Genomic DNA, 19,468 nt, shown 5'->3' on the forward strand with positions numbered 1-19,468 from the left:
CTTTATTTGCATCACACTTCAAAAAATTATCCTTACAAATCAGTAACAGAATATTACTAAGCAAAAAGTAGCTATTGAGAGTTAATTTTATTTAATTTTGAGTGACTATACACACATATGCCTAAGATGTAAAATAAATGCCTTAGATACCCTTGCTGTAACTGCCTCTTGATTATTCAAATCAGTCTATGAGCAAGAAATTATTTCTTTAACACCAGCCCAGGAAAATGTTTCTACTGATACATGAAAAGTAAATGGATATTTGTTCAAATATATACAATAAAATGGTAAGAATCAGATGAAAATTGAACTTTTATGAAAATTAAACAGGCTTAAAAAGAAAAATTGGCATATAAATAAAAAGTATACATTAAGTGGAAAAAATTAACCTCATTTTATAAATTATTAACGTAACAATACAGAAATTTTGAAAAAGAGAAAAAGGGGGCTGTGTGGGGATTGCAACATCATCAGTCTCACACTCCAAGACAACAAACCATCTGTTTTGACACCACCAAAGGCAAATGGGAAGGAACCCTGCTGTAGAGGTGATACCAGAATCAAAAGGGGCCTGCCTGCAGATAAGCACAAGGTTATCCACATGCAGAGCTGGAATTTGAAGGGTGAGACAAGAACAAGTAAAGCCATAGAAGTTGAGAGTAGGATGGAGTCTGCTATGACAAAGAGACTAAAATGAATAGCTGAAAACTGAGGGCTGTTCATGGCACTGAGACATGCAAAGATAAAGCAATATACAGACAACAGTTCAAAAACAGACCACGAGCCTGGTGAATAATTACAATAATTTGAAGAGCAATAGATTTTGATCAAGGGAACAAGAAGACAAGACACAGACTTGGAGAAAAACTTGCACAAGATGCAGCTAATAAAGGACTGTTCAACCTTGTTTCCTAGCCATGGTAAAATTATGTCATCACACTTGAAGTCACAGAACCTAACAACGATGTTAAGTGAGAACTTAACTGTATACAAAGAATTCATAAAACTCAGCAGTAAGAAAACAAATAACTAAATTTAAAAAACTGACAAAACCCCTGGCTGGTGTAGCTCAGTGGATTGAGTGTGGGCCTGCAAACTAGAGGATCGTGGTTTGATTCCCAGTCAGGGCACATGCCAGGGTTGCAGACTGGTTCCCAGCAGGGAATGCATGAAAGGTGACCATACATTGATGTTTCTCTCCCTGTCTCCTTTGCTCCCCCACTAAAGGTAAATAAATAAAATCTTTTTAAAAAGTGGTAATAAAAAAAAACTGACAAAACACCTGGACACCTCACCAAAAAATTTATAAGCCTATAAAATAAGCATATAAGCCTTAAATAAGCATATAAAAAGATATTCAATATCTGATCGCAAAAAATGCAAAATAAAAATATCATGGGATACCACTACATGTGAATTAGAATGGGCAAAATCCCAAATGCTGGTGAGATGTAGATTAACAAGCATGCTCATTCATTGCTGGTGGAAACGCAAAATGGCACCAGCCACTTGGAAGACAGTTCAGCAGTTTCTTACACAACTAGATAGATTCTTACCATAATGATCCTGCAATTATGTTCCCTGGTATAAATACCAAAGGAATTGATAACTGATGTCCACACAAAATCCCCCACACAGATGTATATAATTGCAGCTTTGTTCATAATTGCCAAAACTTGGAAGCAACCAAGATGTTCTTTAGTAGATGAACACATACATCCAGACAACAGAATACAGCTATGAAAAGACACGGAGGAACCTTAGTGCATAATACCAAGTGAAAGAAGACAATCTGAAAAGGCTACATATCATATGATTCCAAGTGCTATATGACACTCTTAAAAAAAGTAAAACTAAGGAAACTGTAAAACCACAGGTTGCCAGGGGTTAGGGTGGAAGGAGCTATGAAAAGGCAGTGAAACTATTCTCTTTGGTTTTAACAAAGAGAAACAAAGGATACATTCCCTAATTTATTTGTTAAAACCCACAGAATGTACACCAAGAGCAAGTCCTATTGTAAACTACAGACTGGGTGGTGACAAAGATACATCAGTGTAGGTTCATCCTTTGTAACAAATGTGCTACTCCAGCGAGAGATGCAGAAAGCGGCGGGGGTGGGGGTGGGGTGGAGGTGGTGTGTGTGTGTGTGTGTGTGTGCGTGCGCGCGCGCAGGCAGAAGGTATATGAAACATCTCTGTACCTTCTGCTCAATTTTGCTGTGAACCTAAAACTGCTCAAAAATAAAGTCTATTAAAAAATGGGGCCTACCCAAGATCCAAAGAAAAAGAATGTTTTGTTTTTTTTCATAAAAACTAAAAACAAATGTATCCACTGGCATAAAAGAACCACACTAGCCATTTATGTACCTTCCCTTTGCAGAATTTGCTCAACACAGATCTTTTTAAGTAGTTGGAATAATTATTACTGATGCAATTCTGAGTCCCGACTTTTTTTAAACCACCGATTAACATTCAACATTAACTTTTGCTTTAGGAGAAAAATATCTAGTTATATGTAGCATATCATTTCCAAAGCATCATAGTAATTCAAAGAAAAAGGTCTATTAGAATAAAACAAAAAAATGTCATCTGAGATTTTAAACAAGTTCTTACATAATACTAAAAGCATGATGTATAAAGAAAAAATATATGAATTCTGCTCCATCAAAAAACTTGTTCTGCTCTGGCTGGTGGGGCTCAGTGGATTGAGCGCTGGCCTGCAAACCGAAAGGTCACCAGTTGGATTCCCAGTCAGGTCACATGCCTGGGTTGCAGGCCAGGTCCCCAACAAAGGGCACATGAGAGGCAACTATACATTGATGTTTCTCTTGTGCTCTTTCTCTCCCTTCCTTCCCCTCTCTAAAATAAATAAATAAAATCTTAAAAAAACAACAAAAGCCCCCATCTCGTTCCACAGATAGTGAAAACAATAAACAGACAAGCTATAAAAACATCAAATGACCTGTATCCAGAGTATTGACACATATATGTATATATATACACACACAATTTTTAAAACTCTCATGCAAAAAAGTAAACAATTAAAAAATGGAGGAAGGACTTAAATTCACACTTCACCAAAGACGACCAGTAAAGGCGATTTTTGCACATGAAAAGATTTCAACAACATCAGCCATTACGGAAATGCAAATTAAACCATGAGATTACACTACACACCCATTAGAGCGGCTAACATAAAATCAACTGACAGAACAAAATGCTGCTGATGACTCCCAGCAACTAGAACTCTCTACATCACCCAAAGAGGAAAGGAACACAAAAATGGTACAGCCCTTAGGAAAAACAGTTTGGCAGCATCTTATGAAGTTAAATATATGCTTACCCTATGACCCAGCAATCCCACTCCTAGAGAAAATGAACACGTGTATGTACACAAAACCTGTACACAAATGTTCCAAGCAGCTCTATTTGACATCACAACAAACCGTATACAATGCAACTGTCTTAAAACAAGTAAATAGGTAAATGGATAAGCAAACTATGGTACATTCATACAACAGAATATTACTCAGCAATAAAAAACACTACTGATACATACAATAGCTTGAATCAATCTCAAAATAATTATGCTGAACGAAGAAATTAGTCTCGAAGGGTCACAAGCACTCCATTTATGTAACATTCGTGAGGAAACAGAGCTACAGGGACAGGGGCAGAGTGGGGGCCGCTACATGTCGGGGTGAAAGGTCAGACTGTGACGGGGAGGCAGAGGCTTTTGCGGAGCAAGGGAATCGTCTATGCTCTGAGGCAGTATGGAAATCTACACATGGGATAAAAACCAAAGAAAATGCATGAGAGTAAAAGGCTAATTTTATTATATAACTTGCAATTATGATTCCCAAGATAGGTACTGCTTTATTACTATACCATAAAGGTAAGCTATGATACCACAATCTTTACTCATAAAAGCAATTTGCATACCAAATCATAAAAGAACTGTGAATTATTTTGAGTATATCGACCTTATAAATGATCATGCAATAAATCAAACTGGCATACTAGATTCTTTATTTCTGTGAATATGGCTTTTCCTATCCTTTTTCTTACATACTTAGCAAAGATTAAAGTGGAATTACTAAGTCAAAAAAAAAAAACCCTTGTTTTCCAACATCTTAATAAAACATGTTCACTGATAAATTAATGCCCAAGTTGCAAAAGATACACCATCAAATCAAACAAATTCCTGGCCAAGGGAAGAGGAGGAGGATGGAAAAGAGCATGAAAGGACGGCAGGCATGAGCCTGCCCCTGAGTTTTCACATCCAAGTATCTTCCTGGAATGACAAGGTGGCTTACCCTGGGCCAGCAGCTCTTGGCTGGTTGGAGATTTGAAGGACATTAATAATCTGCACAGTACCCCCCTCTAACGTGTGCATACATGTGCACACACACAAAATTACTTTTAATCAATCAAAAATTTTCACCGTCTAAGTTTCAATGCCTGAGGAAAAATCCCAGGCAGCCAATTCTAACAGACTGCCTAGGTAATACAAAGAAATTCATCAGCTAAAACTAAGTATAAAGATTTTAGTTCTAGAGTTCACTGAAATTAAAAGTGAGCCATATAATTAATGATAGTCAGCATTACTAGAAGTTCAGGACTTTCTTCTTAAAGAGTCTCAAAACTTGGGACAATATTTAATTCAAACATTAATTAAATCTCTGAGTACAGAAATTTCTATCTAGTATTATTTTGCTTTAAAATAGACATCATGTATTAAGAACATAAAATGAAGCATAAATAACAGGAACACATGCTAACCGTACCAAGAAGCCTAAAAGAAAAATCACAGAGATACTATAATTTTAAGAGATAAGACCTCCTAGAAGTCTGTAGTATTACAACATTCAACCAGGCGCTAAAACAATCAAACTAGTATTTGCAATTTTAGGACAGGCACTCACTAGTTACTTAGCCTATCTGGTCTGTAGCTCCTCTTACCTGTAATACGACTGGGCTTGATTTGATCAATGACATCTATAACACACTCCACTAAGATGTTTTAATACTGTTGCAGGACAGGCTCCAGTTCCTCTCATTAAACATTACTTCTATTGGTTTTGTATGGCTTTAAAAGTGGGGTTGATTTTCTACTGTTTTAAAATAACTGAGAGCCACTGGATGTCTGCTATGCATCTTTCTGACTCTAAATTCTGAAATATTTTGCTCGTTTCATTGGTGAAACCAGAATATTGGCATAAGAATGCAACATTTACCATAACTTTAAAAAATTTAAGTTCTCATTTATAACATTTGAATTTTTATAGAGTCTTGCCTATATGATCTGGGGGCTTGTCACTTTATAAATTATACCAGCTATGTAAATCGTGTTTTTTCCAGAAATGCCATTAAGAAATTCTTGATAATCTCGAAAAATTTTCACTGAATCACACCAGAGTAATGCGACTAAACCTATCAATAAAAGCAGTGCAGAAATTAATCTCAATGGCAGCTGAGTCTTGGAATACAGAAAACATTTCTCCTAATCAAACACAAATAGTTAGAAAAGAGTTCTACAGCTCTTTGCATTACCCCAGGAATTCTTGATTTTAAAGGTTAAAAAGAGATAATGCAATGTTTTGCTATTTTTATATAATAGCCATAGAGACAATGAATAGTGGCCACACAGGAGTATGGATGCTGAAAAGCCCGTCTTATTTATTTTTTAAACTTAGAGAGGAGAGGGGAGGGAGAAAGAGAGGGAAAGAAACATCAATGTGTAGATGCCTCTCGCACACTCCCTACTAGGAACCTGGCCTGCAACCCAGGCATGTGCCCAGACTGGGAATCAAACCAGCGACCGACCCTCTGGTTCGCAGGCTGGCACTCAATCTACTGAACCACACCAACCAGGGCCTGTGTCTGAGTGAAATCACAGATTCAACACTCAGTGGATGTGTGACCCAGAGCAACTTAATTACTTTGTATATCAGTTTTCACAAAATAAGAATAATCGCACCTACTTTAAGAAGGTGTTTTGTGGACAAAATGAGTTAACATACACAAAATACTTCAAACAGTGCCTAGCCTATAGTAAATGTCATATAAACATTTTCTACTATTATAATATTTCCGGTATTACATTTTCATATTATTCATATATGTATTTGAATCTTGTCCCTCAAAGCATGTTCCAAACAGCAATATCATGGTCAAGATCCTCATCATCATTATTTGGAACCTTGTTAGAAATGCACAATCACAATCTACATTTTATCAAGATTATCAGAAAATTCATTAAGTTCCTTAAATTCTGAGAAACAAGTGACATTAAACATGTACAAACCTGTTCACATATTTTACAGTTACTTTCCAAATCCTCAATTTCCACTTAATTCTTGCTTTCCTGTCCTCTACAGAACAATTATTTCTCCATTAGAAGGAATTCTTTTACTCCATACTTTGAGGAGCTTGTAGTGTAGCCAATCTCCCATGATTTGTATATTCAATGTAAGTTAGGTGAATACATGTTGTTACCTCTCCTAATACATATTAACACCTCGAGATTTCTGTATTTCAAAGCAAGCTTCTCCTAAAGTTAGGGGAATTAATCTTAACTGTTACAGATATTTAAAACTTTCTAAGAATTCACTAATGACAAATGATTTTTGAATGATATAAAATTCACTGCCCTCCTGACATTTTCTACACTGATAGATTTGTTCTCATTTTCACTAAATTTTTAGAACAAAAGTAGAAATATTGATCAGAGGAATCAAAACAGTATCATTAACAAAACAATAGGGCAAACTTTTTTCCTGATGCTGAAGGAAGATTCTGCTCTAAGTAATTTACTAATGCATATAATGGTATTATCAACTTAAGCATTCTGCAAAGAACAAGCTACTTTAAATGTCCAAAGTGAAGCTCTTAATTCAAAACAATACATAAAATCTCTACCCAAAATAACACTTCAAATATTAAATGATGACTTCCAGCCAACAAAAGCAGGATGCTAGGCACTACGGGGGATACAAAATGCATTAAGCCACTTTAAAATCTCTATGGGGAAAGGGAGGAAAGAGGAGCCTAACAGTAGCAACCATATGATCTTAATACAATGACTAGTGGTAAGAGAAGTCATCAAGTTAAAAGGAGGGGCACGCAGGGGGAGTTAATGCAACACGCTTTCAAAATTTCATACATAAAGAAAATTGGGTACATGTTCAAGCAAATAATCATCTAAATTAGACAGTTCTGTAAAGATTTTACTTATTTTTAGACAAAGGGGAAGAGAATGAGAAAGAAAGGGAAACATCAATGCTTTCACCCACCCCCTACTAGGGACCTGGCCCACAACCCAGGCATGTGCCCGAACCTGGAACCAAACCAGCGACCCTTTGCTTCACAGTAAGGTGACCAGAGACCAAATGCTTAGGAAACCAGAGCCCGGCACCAGTAAGACCTCAACAGGCAGTTTTCTGAACGAATGACAAGTGAGCAGGACGAAGCCCTTCTTATTTTGTCTTCTTCCCACCCAAAGTAAGGTATTATTTGAAAAATAGGATACATGAATAGGAAGTATGAAAGCCACCGAAATAAATGTTCCTTTTAGCAGTAAGAACTTGTTTCTAGTAGAGTTAAAAAGTCAACATCTTTTTTGTTCAGCTGCTTTTTAAAGAGGAAAACAAATCTTCAAAGTACAAGAATTAGGTTTTACAAGCTTATTTATGAAGCTGCATTGTTAATAAATTACTATATTATTGAGTAATAATTTGAAAGAGAATGGAAAATGAAACATAAGACAAATCTAAGAAACCTGTTAAGCACCACAAAATTAAAATTCTTGACATGTAAAAACAAAAGAAAGTTTATCCCCTGACTTTAAGAAATAATTTAAAATGGAAATGATTCTATTCTAATTTTATTGTGTCACATATTATGACAGGAAAAAACTGCAAAAACTATGAACCTCCTAAGTCTTAAAAACCCCAAATTTCAAGACACATAATCATCATCTAATTTTAAGGCTCTGGCTAACAAAAACAATCCCAATCTCACTTTATAAATTAATAATCTAAAGATCAGGAAAGTCTAGTAATTTGTTCAAGACTGTTGGTGGCAGAATTAGCCGTAAAGTCCAGATCCTCCTATTTTCCACCCAATACTCTTCTATCTCAGCTGCGAATTTTTTCTTATTAAACATGGAGTGCTCAACACTCAGTAAAAGAAAAGGAACAGTCCTAGGTTAACGTACTGTGACCTCACAGACAATCAAGCCTGAACCCCCAAATAGGACTCTTCTAAAAGTAAACAATCTCCCCAAAAGCAAATACTTTTAAATATCTTATAATTTTGTCAATTATACCTCAATAAGCCTGTATAAAACTTTTTTTAAAAGACAACTCAAGGCTTACATAACCCTGCCCACTAGTAACTAGTAACTAATTATCTTTACTTTTAAATTTAAAATTGTTTTTTAATGTTACAAATACACAGAAACGACTCAGATAAATACTGCAATTATTTTATAATTTAAGGTGCCACTAACACTATGTCCATTTTTCAGTCTCTGCCTCAATCCTCAAACCACTTGAAATGTTTAAATTCAGAGTTCAATCTGGATCTCTTATTTCTTTTCTGTGATTTAATGCCCTAGAAGTGCTTTCTTCTACTTCTAGGGCTTTAAATATCATCTATATGCTCAAAACCCTCAAATTTACATGTTCAGTCCAAACTTCTCAAAGAATTGGATTTGCATACCCAATTTCACTGGCATCTTAAAAGTAATCTGTTTAAATAGAGTTCCCCTCCACCTTCCAAATCTACATCAAGAAATGGAATCACAGGCCCTAGCTGAATGGCTCAGTTGGTTGGAGCATCATTCTGTATACCAAAAGGCTACAGGTTTTATTCCTGGTCAGGGCACATGCCTGGGTTGCAGGTTCAATCCTGGTCAGGGTGCACAGGGAAGGAAACCAACTGATGTTCCCAGAAATAGATAGATAGATAGATAGATAGATAGAGAGTAACCATATCCTCTGGTGAGGATAAAAATATATATAAGAAAAAAAGAAATGTATTCACTGAGTTGTCCAAGAGCCCCAAACCTGGAAATCACTCTTTCCTCTTCTTCAATACAATGGCAACAATTTTTTTACATTCAAAATACATATCTTAAAACTGAACATTTCTCTCTAACCCCATTGTTACTAGGCTGGTGCAAATCACCAGTATCACTCACCTGAAGCTAGTGAATTATTCCTTTCTGTTCCCCTCACTGAACTCTTGAGCCCTCCAACTGATTTACCACACCGCAGCCAGAGTAATGTTTTAAAACCCTAATCAGATCACGTCACTGTCTTGCTTACGTGGCTTGCATGTAATCCTTACATAGGATGAATCCTTGCAGGGCTTCCGATTGTATACATAAATTAGTACAAAGTCCTTATACCCAGGCTTCAAGGCCTGCCGTGATCTGGCTTCTGCTTCTCTCTCTAAACTCACCTGGACCCATTCTTCCTCATTATCAATTCTTAACTTCCCGCTCACAGCAGGCTTTTTCTTTCTCCCCTTTACTTTCTCTAGTTCAGAAATGTGCAAAAGATGGCTTGCTATCTTTCTAAAATACCATAAGTTTTTCTTAAAATACCACCCGCCACTCATTATATGTAGTCTATTACAGTTACTGTGTGACAACAGGAGCATCGAGAAGCCTTGACAAAGAACGTATAGCTCACTTGGAAAGTTGAAAATAGTACCTGGTCCCTCACAGGGGAAAAAAGTCTTAAAAGCACGCCCTTAGCCTGGAATGCTCTTCAACCCATCTGTCTCATGAACATCTTTTTCATCCTTCAAATCTTAGTTTAAAAATGACCACTTACTCAAAGAGCCATTTCTTGGCCTATGTAGTTGCCCTCATCAATTTTCTTTATCACTGTATCCTGTTTTCTTCATTGTATTTTATAACTAAACATTTGTTTATCTGTTCCAGGGACCAGACGCAGTTTATTCATCAAGAAAGTTCTTACACTTAAGTCAGAGCCTGGCAAGTAATAAATACCTGTGAATGTTGAATTCTGCAATGTCTTACAAGGATACATTTGAGGCTTTAACAAAATGATCTACAATTTAAAAATTCTCAAAACTGGAAAGTAAAACTTGTTCTTTCCAATGTAACCAGGATTTTAAAGTTATTTCATTCAGAAAAAAATGTTAAAACAATAATTCCTGTGAAATCTGAAATGTTTTCATATTCACTAAAATAAGACAAGATTCTTCTCAAGGCCAAGCACAAAAGCCACATCACACCCTCATTTTTTTGTGGTCTCGTGAAATTCACTGAATTCCTTTGGGTCTCAGTTTCCTCAAAGGGAACATTCTTCTAGAGATAGAAAGAAAAAACTACCAAGAAACAGAAATTAGCATTTGGATTTTCTATGCCTACTTCAATTTTGTGAATTCATTTCCAAAGTCAATAGTCGATACTTCCATCCCAAAGATGTGTTCTCTCTTCATATGTCCTTTGGTAGTTTGCACCATTCTGCTTTACCAAAAATGTTCCTCAAAATGTTTACTATTCTCATCTTGATATCAGGGAACTGACAAACTATAGTGAACCAGCACTGACTCTATCGATCCTAAGTACAAACTGTATTTCCTTTGAGTTCTTCAATGCAAAGAGACAGGTTCTGGCCTCAGCAGTAAAACACTAGAAAGGTTCACTTCAGTATGAGAACCTTTAAGCAAAGGTTGGTTCACTTTGCTCTAAAAAAATTATAGCTATGTATATACTCCAGTTAAATATTACAAGCACAATGAACAAAAAATTGATGAACAGACCATGCAGTAACGCTTTCAAAACACAAAGGGAATTTATATTCCTTGAGACTGAAGATAGTTACATCAATAGAACCTTAAACCGTTTCTCCATCTTCCAGTTGGAAGGTGGAATGTGCAGAATCGTGATACGGATTTTCATGCCAACTGCACTCAGCACATTTTATCAGAAACATTTCTAAATGTCCCGTTTGGTAGAACAAGTACGAAACTTCCTACATCAGAGGACAAATGATTTAAGCTACGGTATGATGGCCCTAACCTGCCAGTTAATAGATTCATATCAGCAGTGTCTCCACACAGTAGTATTTACAGTTAAATTTTCATAAAAGTAACAATCAAATAAGATAAATGGAAAACACAAAAAATGAAAGCACAGATATTAGCAGAGTTTCAAAAAGTAATTTAATTGAGATAAAGAATTAGATATACTGAAATCGGTACATCTAGTCAGAAACTGATAGTTTAAGCTGAGTGAATGAGTGCTTATGAAAGAAAAAAGTTAAAGAACATTTTCAGGTGTTGAAGATGTATCATTAAGGCCTACGTAAAAAAAAAATTAAGAATTTAGCATATATTTTTAATTTCTTTAGCACATTCAACAAAAATACATGTTTCTCTGGGATATATTGGGGGAACTGCTGTATTTTGAAATGACAGTTAACCCATAGGACCACTTTAAGCAACTGAAAATATGCTAAACCTCTCACAGTTACCATGGAGTGATTTGTTCACATGACTTCAATTTCTACCTAACCATATTGCAGAGTCCAGAAACCAATCACTTAAACACTGACCTCGCACTCTGGCCTCCTCTCCACACTTTTTGGATAAGCCAATTTTCACTACAGCACAATAACTACAGATGTTTTTCTACATTTGTGCCCAAGCTGCAAAGCATTGATTAAAAAACACAAAACAAAAAACCAAATACACATTCGGGCCATTTTCTACTGAGCTATTGTTCTTACTTAACAATTCCTAAGTACATTCTCCACAAAGGCTATTTCAAGCCTCTTCATCATATTTTCAGAAGACACGTGGTTTAATTATCCGATTCATAATAGTTTTAGAACTAAAGAATCCTGGAGATATTACTGCCAATTTCTTCATTTTAATTATATCAACTAAGACCTAGAATTTAAAGGACTACAGCTTTACAAACATTGAGTCAGTTAACCTGAAGACCCCCAAGCTCCCTTAAGGCCAGCATATTTACTGCATGTTGATCCATTCACTACGTCTGCCTCAGGAGCCAATCTACAGAGAGGTCAAGGACTCAGGCTGAAGCCACACTGACTGAATATTCTAGGCCATTTACTAGCCATGTGGGTCTGGGCAAATTGCAACTTCTCTGTGCCTCAGTTTCTTCACTTACAAAATAGAGATAACAGTAGCATCTGACTCATTGGATTGTGACCATTAACTAAGTTAATACTTGTAAAAAGCATTAGAACTGGATCTGGCACATAGTAATTAATAGTAATTAAGAGTCAGTTGTGACTGTTATCATTCCCAACAGAACTGTGGCAAATGAGAACACGCCCCTCTCTTTTACCTCTACTCTCCCCATTCTTGCCAACTCTCTCCACGCGCAAAAACTCAGCTGCTCCAATCTTCTCCCCTTTCAAGAGTTTTAAGCAAAATTCCTCCACTCTATTTCTCTTCTTTCTTTTGATGCCAAGCTCTGTAAATTAGTCCTCCCCCCATCCCTATTTAATCAGTTTGCTCTAGAAGATTCATCCCTTGACTCTGCTATTTTTGTTTTCAGAACTCCAACAATACTCACTCCTCAGTACAGACTACTGAATGCCAAACTGATCCTCTTGAGCTCCTGCCCAAGCTCTAATCCTGTGTATCTCCAAACACACATTTCTACTTGAGCATCTTATTACAATCTCACACTCAATTTTCTCTGAACATAAAATAATTTCTAAGGTGTCTGCCAACTATAAAAATGTCCAATATAATCTAAAACAACATTTTTCATTTCCTCTAACTCCTTCCAGATCAGTTTCTTACTCCAACTTTACAATACTTCTATTGGCGAGACCATAATTCTTGCAGTAACCAAAGCCCATCTAGTCATTCTTCAGAATTTCTGGCACCATCAGTTCATTTCTAGCCTATCACTATACTCTGGGTTTTCTGGGCTTCCTCTTGCTTCTATCAAATCACCTCTCAATTCTACATGTTTATCATTTCCATCCTAATCTTCCTAAAATATTATTACATTATCATGTACTTAAAAATATCCAATAAACCCCAACTATTAGTCCAAATCCCTTAACTTGGCAACCAGGTTGTTCTCCAATTTGTTCCCAGTTTGCAACACTATAGTCCAATAATCCCCATGCATTATAATATATACATATATACCTGAAACTCTACTATCTGAGCGTACATTTCTGTATGATCATGTGATAATCTGCAATCCTTGGAATGCCCTCACACTGTTTACTTACATCCCACATTTGTCACAGCTCAGTTCAATTTGATCCTTTTGCATGAAATCTTATAGCCCAGGGTAACTTAATTACCACCTCTTTATATAATGCCTCACACTGTTATCTAAATGTGTATATTGTCTCATATCACAGTAAAAACAAACCTAGGAAGGGATAGTAGTATATATCTCTTTATATATCATATAGCCACTGTATTTTCTTAGAAGGCTGCACATAGTAGGCACTTAACGGAAAACTGCTGATTTGTTTGGAGAACACAATCACCTGCTTAATGATACTAGCTTCTGCTCATATAATTCCACTTAAGGGAAAAGACTTGCAGAAAGAACAGTAGAAATAAAAAGTGACTATTTTGTAACCACTAGAGTAATAATGATTCATGCAAGAATCATCAATGGATGCTAAAACCATTACATCAGAATTTCTTGGGGAACAGGATATTTACACAATCTCAAAATATATCTGAACAAATTACTTATGAATTACAAAGGGAAAAAAGGTACCTTTACAGTGGAGAAATCTGGCGAACACCAAGTGATCAAAGTTAACACCACCAATAATGGGATAAACTGACATCATGTGCCTCCTGATGTGATGCACTGAGGACACAACATCACTTATGTATTATTCCTGCCAAAAATGCATAACCTGAAACTAGTCATGAGGAAACAATCAGACAAACCAAAAACTGAGGGACAATCTGCAAAACAACTGACCTATACTCTTCAAAAATGTCAATGTGTTGAAAGACAAAGAAAGGCTGAGGAACTGTGTGTGTGATCCTGGATTGGATCCTGGATCAGAAAACAAACAGCTGTAAAGGACGTCTCTGCTACACAGCGCAAGGGTGAATTTACATGTGGACTGTCTCAGATAACAGTATCACAGCAATATTAAACTGCCTGGTTTTGAACATCGTTCTTTGGTTAAGTAAGAGAATTCCCCTGTTCTTAGGAGTAACACTCCACAGTATTTGAGGGTAAATGAATCTAAAACTCATTCTCTAATTGCTCAGCAATATCACATCAATAATAGTAATAATAGGTATCAATAAAAAGATTAGCAAAAATGTGGTAAAATGTTACAAAGGAATCTATAATAAAACAGACCATTATACTATTGGTGCAACTTTTACATTCTTTCAAAATAAAATTTAAAAAAATTAACACTAATACCACACAAAAACTCTGAGAAGTTTTTATTTATCTGTGGCATTTACATTTTATCTGACAATCTTAAAGAAAGACATACTTGCACTGGAGAAGTTTGCTCTATAAAACAAATGTTCTAAAAAAAATACTTTTTGGAACCAAAGAACCATTTTATAATGTTAACAGCCCACCACTATAGTTTTTAAATTTACATTTGTATAGTAAAACTCAGGTAAAATTAATAAAGTCAATTTCAAATGGTGAAAAATCTTAGACAGTATTTTTTAAACAGTGTGGTTTTAATGTTTTCAACTATACAGAGAAAGTGGAGAAAACTAATATTGGCTGATTATGCATTTTAAGGAAAAAGGTCTATAATTAACATTAATAAGCATTTGTAAATTACTGAAAGTTTGCTTCCTTAAAATCTGATTACCTGATTACAAATTTGAGTCAAGTTTTGTAATACAACCAATTAATTGATTATTATTTCTATAAGCTTCCTGGAGCCTTTAAAAATAATACTTCTAGTCAAAGTAAAATATGGTATAAAGGATTTCCTAGAATCAATATAATTAGCAACAGTCCTTTAAAGTTGGATACCTTATTTATGAGATGTTCGGTAACAACTTCTCTTAGTCCAGTGTAGAGCTTTTCTCCATGTTTATGCAAAACCATTGTATATGCATTTCTATAGAGCTCCTCAAAACTAAGACCACTGTTATTCTTACGCTGGATTTCTTGAATTGCATTTTTCAGAAGGTCCCAAATGCTGTTTACATATTTTTCATCCATGGTCATCTGTAATATCCAAGAGAGAAAAAGAGACAAAAAAAAAAAAAAAAAGAAAGAAAGAAAGAAAAGAAAAGAAACACCAATGGTTGAAATTTGTCTGTATTTGTCCATATAGTAAATATTTTATTATATGGCTATAATAATGATAAAGCTGTATGATTTATAAGGATATTAACAACCTGTTATAACAGAAATAAAGAAATACATTTAAAATAGTTTTCAGATAGAAACAACTTTTTAGAAATCCTTTAAGGTCTCCCTTCCTTATCTATAGCAGAACCCTCTTCTTTAAATAAAATCATAATCCCTAATGTTAATACTTGCTTTAGATGAAAATGTAACATGTCTTTCCCCTAAATTTATTTAATACAACTCAAGTTCAGACATTTCCTTTCCTGAAGATTTACAGAGTTCCTAAGCAAATTAAAGATTGGGAGAAGACCTGTAATTACAAAAAAACCAAAACCACCCCCTCCCCGCCCCCCGCCAGTGTTCTCTAAGATAGCATTCTCACCTTCTCCCCCTTTCCCAGCTTAGATACCATGATCCATGAATTGTAAGTACCTTTTATACAACATTCAATCACGTTCCCTTCTGTTCCTCCCTCCAAAATACATGCCATCCTAAGCCTCCACTACCTGCCTACAGTTCACCTGCACCCATGCAGTTGAAAGTAAATGAACATACACCCATATTTAATCCATTTCAGTTTAAATCCGTGGCCTCTAATCACAAGAGGGCTCTCAGTGCAACCCCACAATTCTACTTTTCTAGTCTACTGACTCAACTCTCCTAGATGACTTTACACCATCTCCTCCATCCTAACTCTAGGATAATAACCTGCTTCCTGTTCCACTGAGAAGACAGGAACAACCTGAAAAGAAACTGCACAAACTCACCATATCCACTAACCTAGCTGACTGCATACCAATGTAATCTGCTGGTTCTTATGCTCAAAATGAGAAGTTTTTATACTCAAATTACAGCACAGACACCAAAACCACAGGCAAAATCTGGGAACTTGTTAGAAGTGGAGAATTTCAGACCCCTAGCCAGACCTACAGAAAGAACCCCAGGTAGTATGTATACGAATGATGTTTAACAAGTACTGCTTTAGTTCCATCACAACTCACCTATTCAAGGACCCCCTTTAGCAATTTCCCCTCCCAGACCAATTTTTTTTTCTTCTCTGCTACATAATTTTCATTTGCATTCAAAATCATCAATTCCCCATCCTAAAAACAAATCTTCACAACCCCACATATTTCTCGAGCACCACCTAATTTCTCTTTTCCACTTACAGCTAAATCCTGGGGCAGAGAGGAGAATACCTCTCTGTTCGCTGTCTCTACGTCCTGTTTTTCCCATCACATCCTGAGGCCACTCTACTCTAGGAAGGCTTCCATCTCTACCGTTTCACTGAAATTAGTCAACAAGATCACCGGTGACTTCCACATTGTTAAATTTAACGGGCAAAGTCGCAGTTCTTATCGTACTTGACCTACCTGGCAGCAACTGAAAGAGCTGATCATTCCTACTGGGAAACACATTTCTCAGTTGCCTTCGAAGCACTATAATTTTTCTTCTCTCTATTCCATTGGCCCCTATTTGTCACTGCTTACTAGTTTGTACTGATCAAAATCTCCAACCCTAAGGTTCAGGTTCTAAACCTTTTGTCTATCCACATTGTTTTAAAAAGGTGAAGCTGATCTCATCTATACTCATGGCTTAAAATTAACCTCAAAATGTATGCATCCTACTTGGCCCTCTCCCCTATACCTCAGTCATATATTCAGCTTCCTACTCAATGTTTTCACCACTTGAATGCTTACTATCAAGTCTAAAACAGAAACCCTAATCTTTTCCCCTAAGTCTATTTCTCACACAGTCTTCTCCAACTAAGCAAATGTCCAATCCATCCCTACATCTGCTAATGCCAAAAAGTTTGTAATCCTCTTTATACCCTTACCTTACTTATAATTCGACAAGAAATTCTGTTGTCTCTACCTTCAAAATGTACCCAGAATCTAACTCCGCCCGACTAATTCCATTGCTATTAGCCTAGTCCAAAACCATCTCTCAGATTATTGCCAAAAGCCTCCTAACTGGTCTCTGTTTCTGTTCTTGGCCTATTATCACGTAGCAACCAAACTGACCTGAAAACATAAATCCAACTATGTCACTCATCTGTTCACAACCCACAAGGTACTTCTCATTTTGCTGGAAGTCCTCAAACTATCTTACAAAGCCTTTATTAGACTTGATCATCTCTGTGACTTCGGCTAGCCCTCCTCGCTCACTCTGCTCCAGCCAAGGCAGCTTCTCTGCTATTCCCTGGAATACGTCCAACAAGTTCACTTTAAAGTATTTGAATCTGCTCCTCTCTCTGAAATGTTCTTCCCCCAGATACCTGCATGGCTCATTCACTTATGAACCTCAACTCCACTCAACTGTCACCTTAAAATGAAGTTTTAACTGCCCAGTCTCTTAAAAATCGCAGCGGCCTCCTACCAGTGACCCTCAAATTCCAGCCTCACATTCCTTCTTTCTCTTCCTGGACCCCTCCTGCCAGTCAAATGCCAGCTCCACGAAGGGAAGGATTTTCTCACTGCTGAACGCTCAGCCACCAAAATCACACCTGGCATATAACAGGTACTTAGACTGTGGCGATGGTTTTGCAGGTCAGTATTTACCGCCAAACTGATCAAGTTGCATACATTAAGTATGTACAGTTTTTTGTATGTCAATCATACCTCCATGAAGTGGTTTAAAAAAAAAAGTCCTCTCTGAGTCATGTCCAATGAGTGTGAAGGTGAAAGAAAAAGGAGTAGGTAGGCAAAACAGTTCTTTCAATCATCCTAGCAATAAAATACCAGCTCAACTATCAATCAAGAGGATTCTTAAGCAGATGACTCAAACTAAGTCTCATTACTCATCTTTCTGGAGGGTTATAAAAAGAAACTCTTTACAGAACAACTTCTTTTCTGTTACTCTAATCTTATTCAATCCCAGGTCCATTGAACTTTTCTGAAACAGCCTTATGCAAATTTACCCCTATACCTAAACCACTATTTTTTGATCAGATACATATGGTGCCATTCATATCAAATATAAATAAAATGTAGCTATTTATAATTTTTCATAAACAAAAATACAAACCCATATGATCATAATGGGCTCAAAACCCCACACACAGTAGGTCCTCCTTATCCACAATTTTGCCTTTTGTGGTTTCAGTTACCCGCAGTCAATTGCAGTCCAAAAATACTAAATTAAAAATTTCAGATATAAACAATTCATAGTGTTTAAATTATGTACCATCTAAACAGCATGATAAAATCTCATACCATTCTGCTCTGTCCAGCCCAGGACACAAATCATCCCTCTGTCCACTATATCTATGCTATATATATATAGATAGATAGATAGACAGATATAGATATAGATATATAGATATAGATATATATGTATATGCTACCTGCCCATCAATCACTTGGCAGTGATTAGACCAACTGTTACTGGTTCACAGTGCTTGTGTTCAAGTAACCCTTGTTTTATTGAAGAACGGCCCCAAAGCATAACAGCAGTGATGCTGGCAATTTGGATATGCCAAAGAGAAGATGTAAAGTTCTTCCTTTAAGTGAAAAGGTTAAAGTTCTTGACTTGAAAAAAAATCATACGCTGAGGTTGTGAAGAGAGATCTACAGTAAGAAAGACTCTTCTCCCCGTGACATTATGAGGAAGGAACAGGAACTCTGTGCTAGTTCAGCCCCGCACCTCTAACAGCCACCGTGCGCGCTAAGCCCTTGGTCAAGATGGAAAGGCATTAAATTTGTGGGTAGAAGACATGGACAAAAGCAGGTTCTGAGTGACAGCAGCAAGAAAGCACTGAGCCTGTATGGAAACTTTTAGCACAAGTGATTCCCTCCAACAAATGACCATATTCACATAATTTTATTTAATTATATTGTTGTAACTTCTATTTTATTATTGTTGTTTGGTACCATCACAATTTCAAGTATCCACTGGGGATATTGGAATCTATCCCATGTATAAGGGGGACTACTGTATGTGCAATGTGGTTTTAGTTTGCTGACAGAATATGCAGAGGTTATAATAAACCACACTAAGACACCATCCCTTAGTATTAAATAATAAGTATCTAAAGCAGAATATTCAGAACAATTTCAGAGAAAGAAGAGAGTGTGTGTGGCCTATAAACTCCAGAAATAACTATTCTGCTAATAGTTGAGCA

At 36.3% G+C, this 19,468-nt stretch overlaps 1 protein-coding gene across 2 annotated transcripts in view; it reads right to left on the reverse strand.

The window, feature by feature from the left end:
- CUL3 (cullin 3) overlaps window positions 1-19,468 on the reverse strand; it is a 90,863-nt gene that overhangs the window by 53,513 nt on the left and 17,882 nt on the right. The window contains exon 2 of one of the 2 annotated variants that reach the window (XM_037029374.1): window positions 15,022-15,219. The exons of the other annotated variant lie outside the window; for it this stretch is intronic. Within the exon in view, the coding sequence (XP_036885269.1) occupies window positions 15,022-15,219 (198 nt within the window). The remainder of the gene's footprint in view (window positions 1-15,021; window positions 15,220-19,468) is intronic. 2 annotated transcript variants of the gene reach the window in all.

The sequence above is a fragment of the Sturnira hondurensis genome, unplaced genomic scaffold, assembly GCF_014824575.4.
Source record: "Sturnira hondurensis isolate 20B ecotype Veracruz unplaced genomic scaffold, ASM1482457v3 Scaffold0020237, whole genome shotgun sequence".
Lineage (NCBI taxonomy): Eukaryota > Metazoa > Chordata > Mammalia > Chiroptera > Phyllostomidae > Sturnira > Sturnira hondurensis.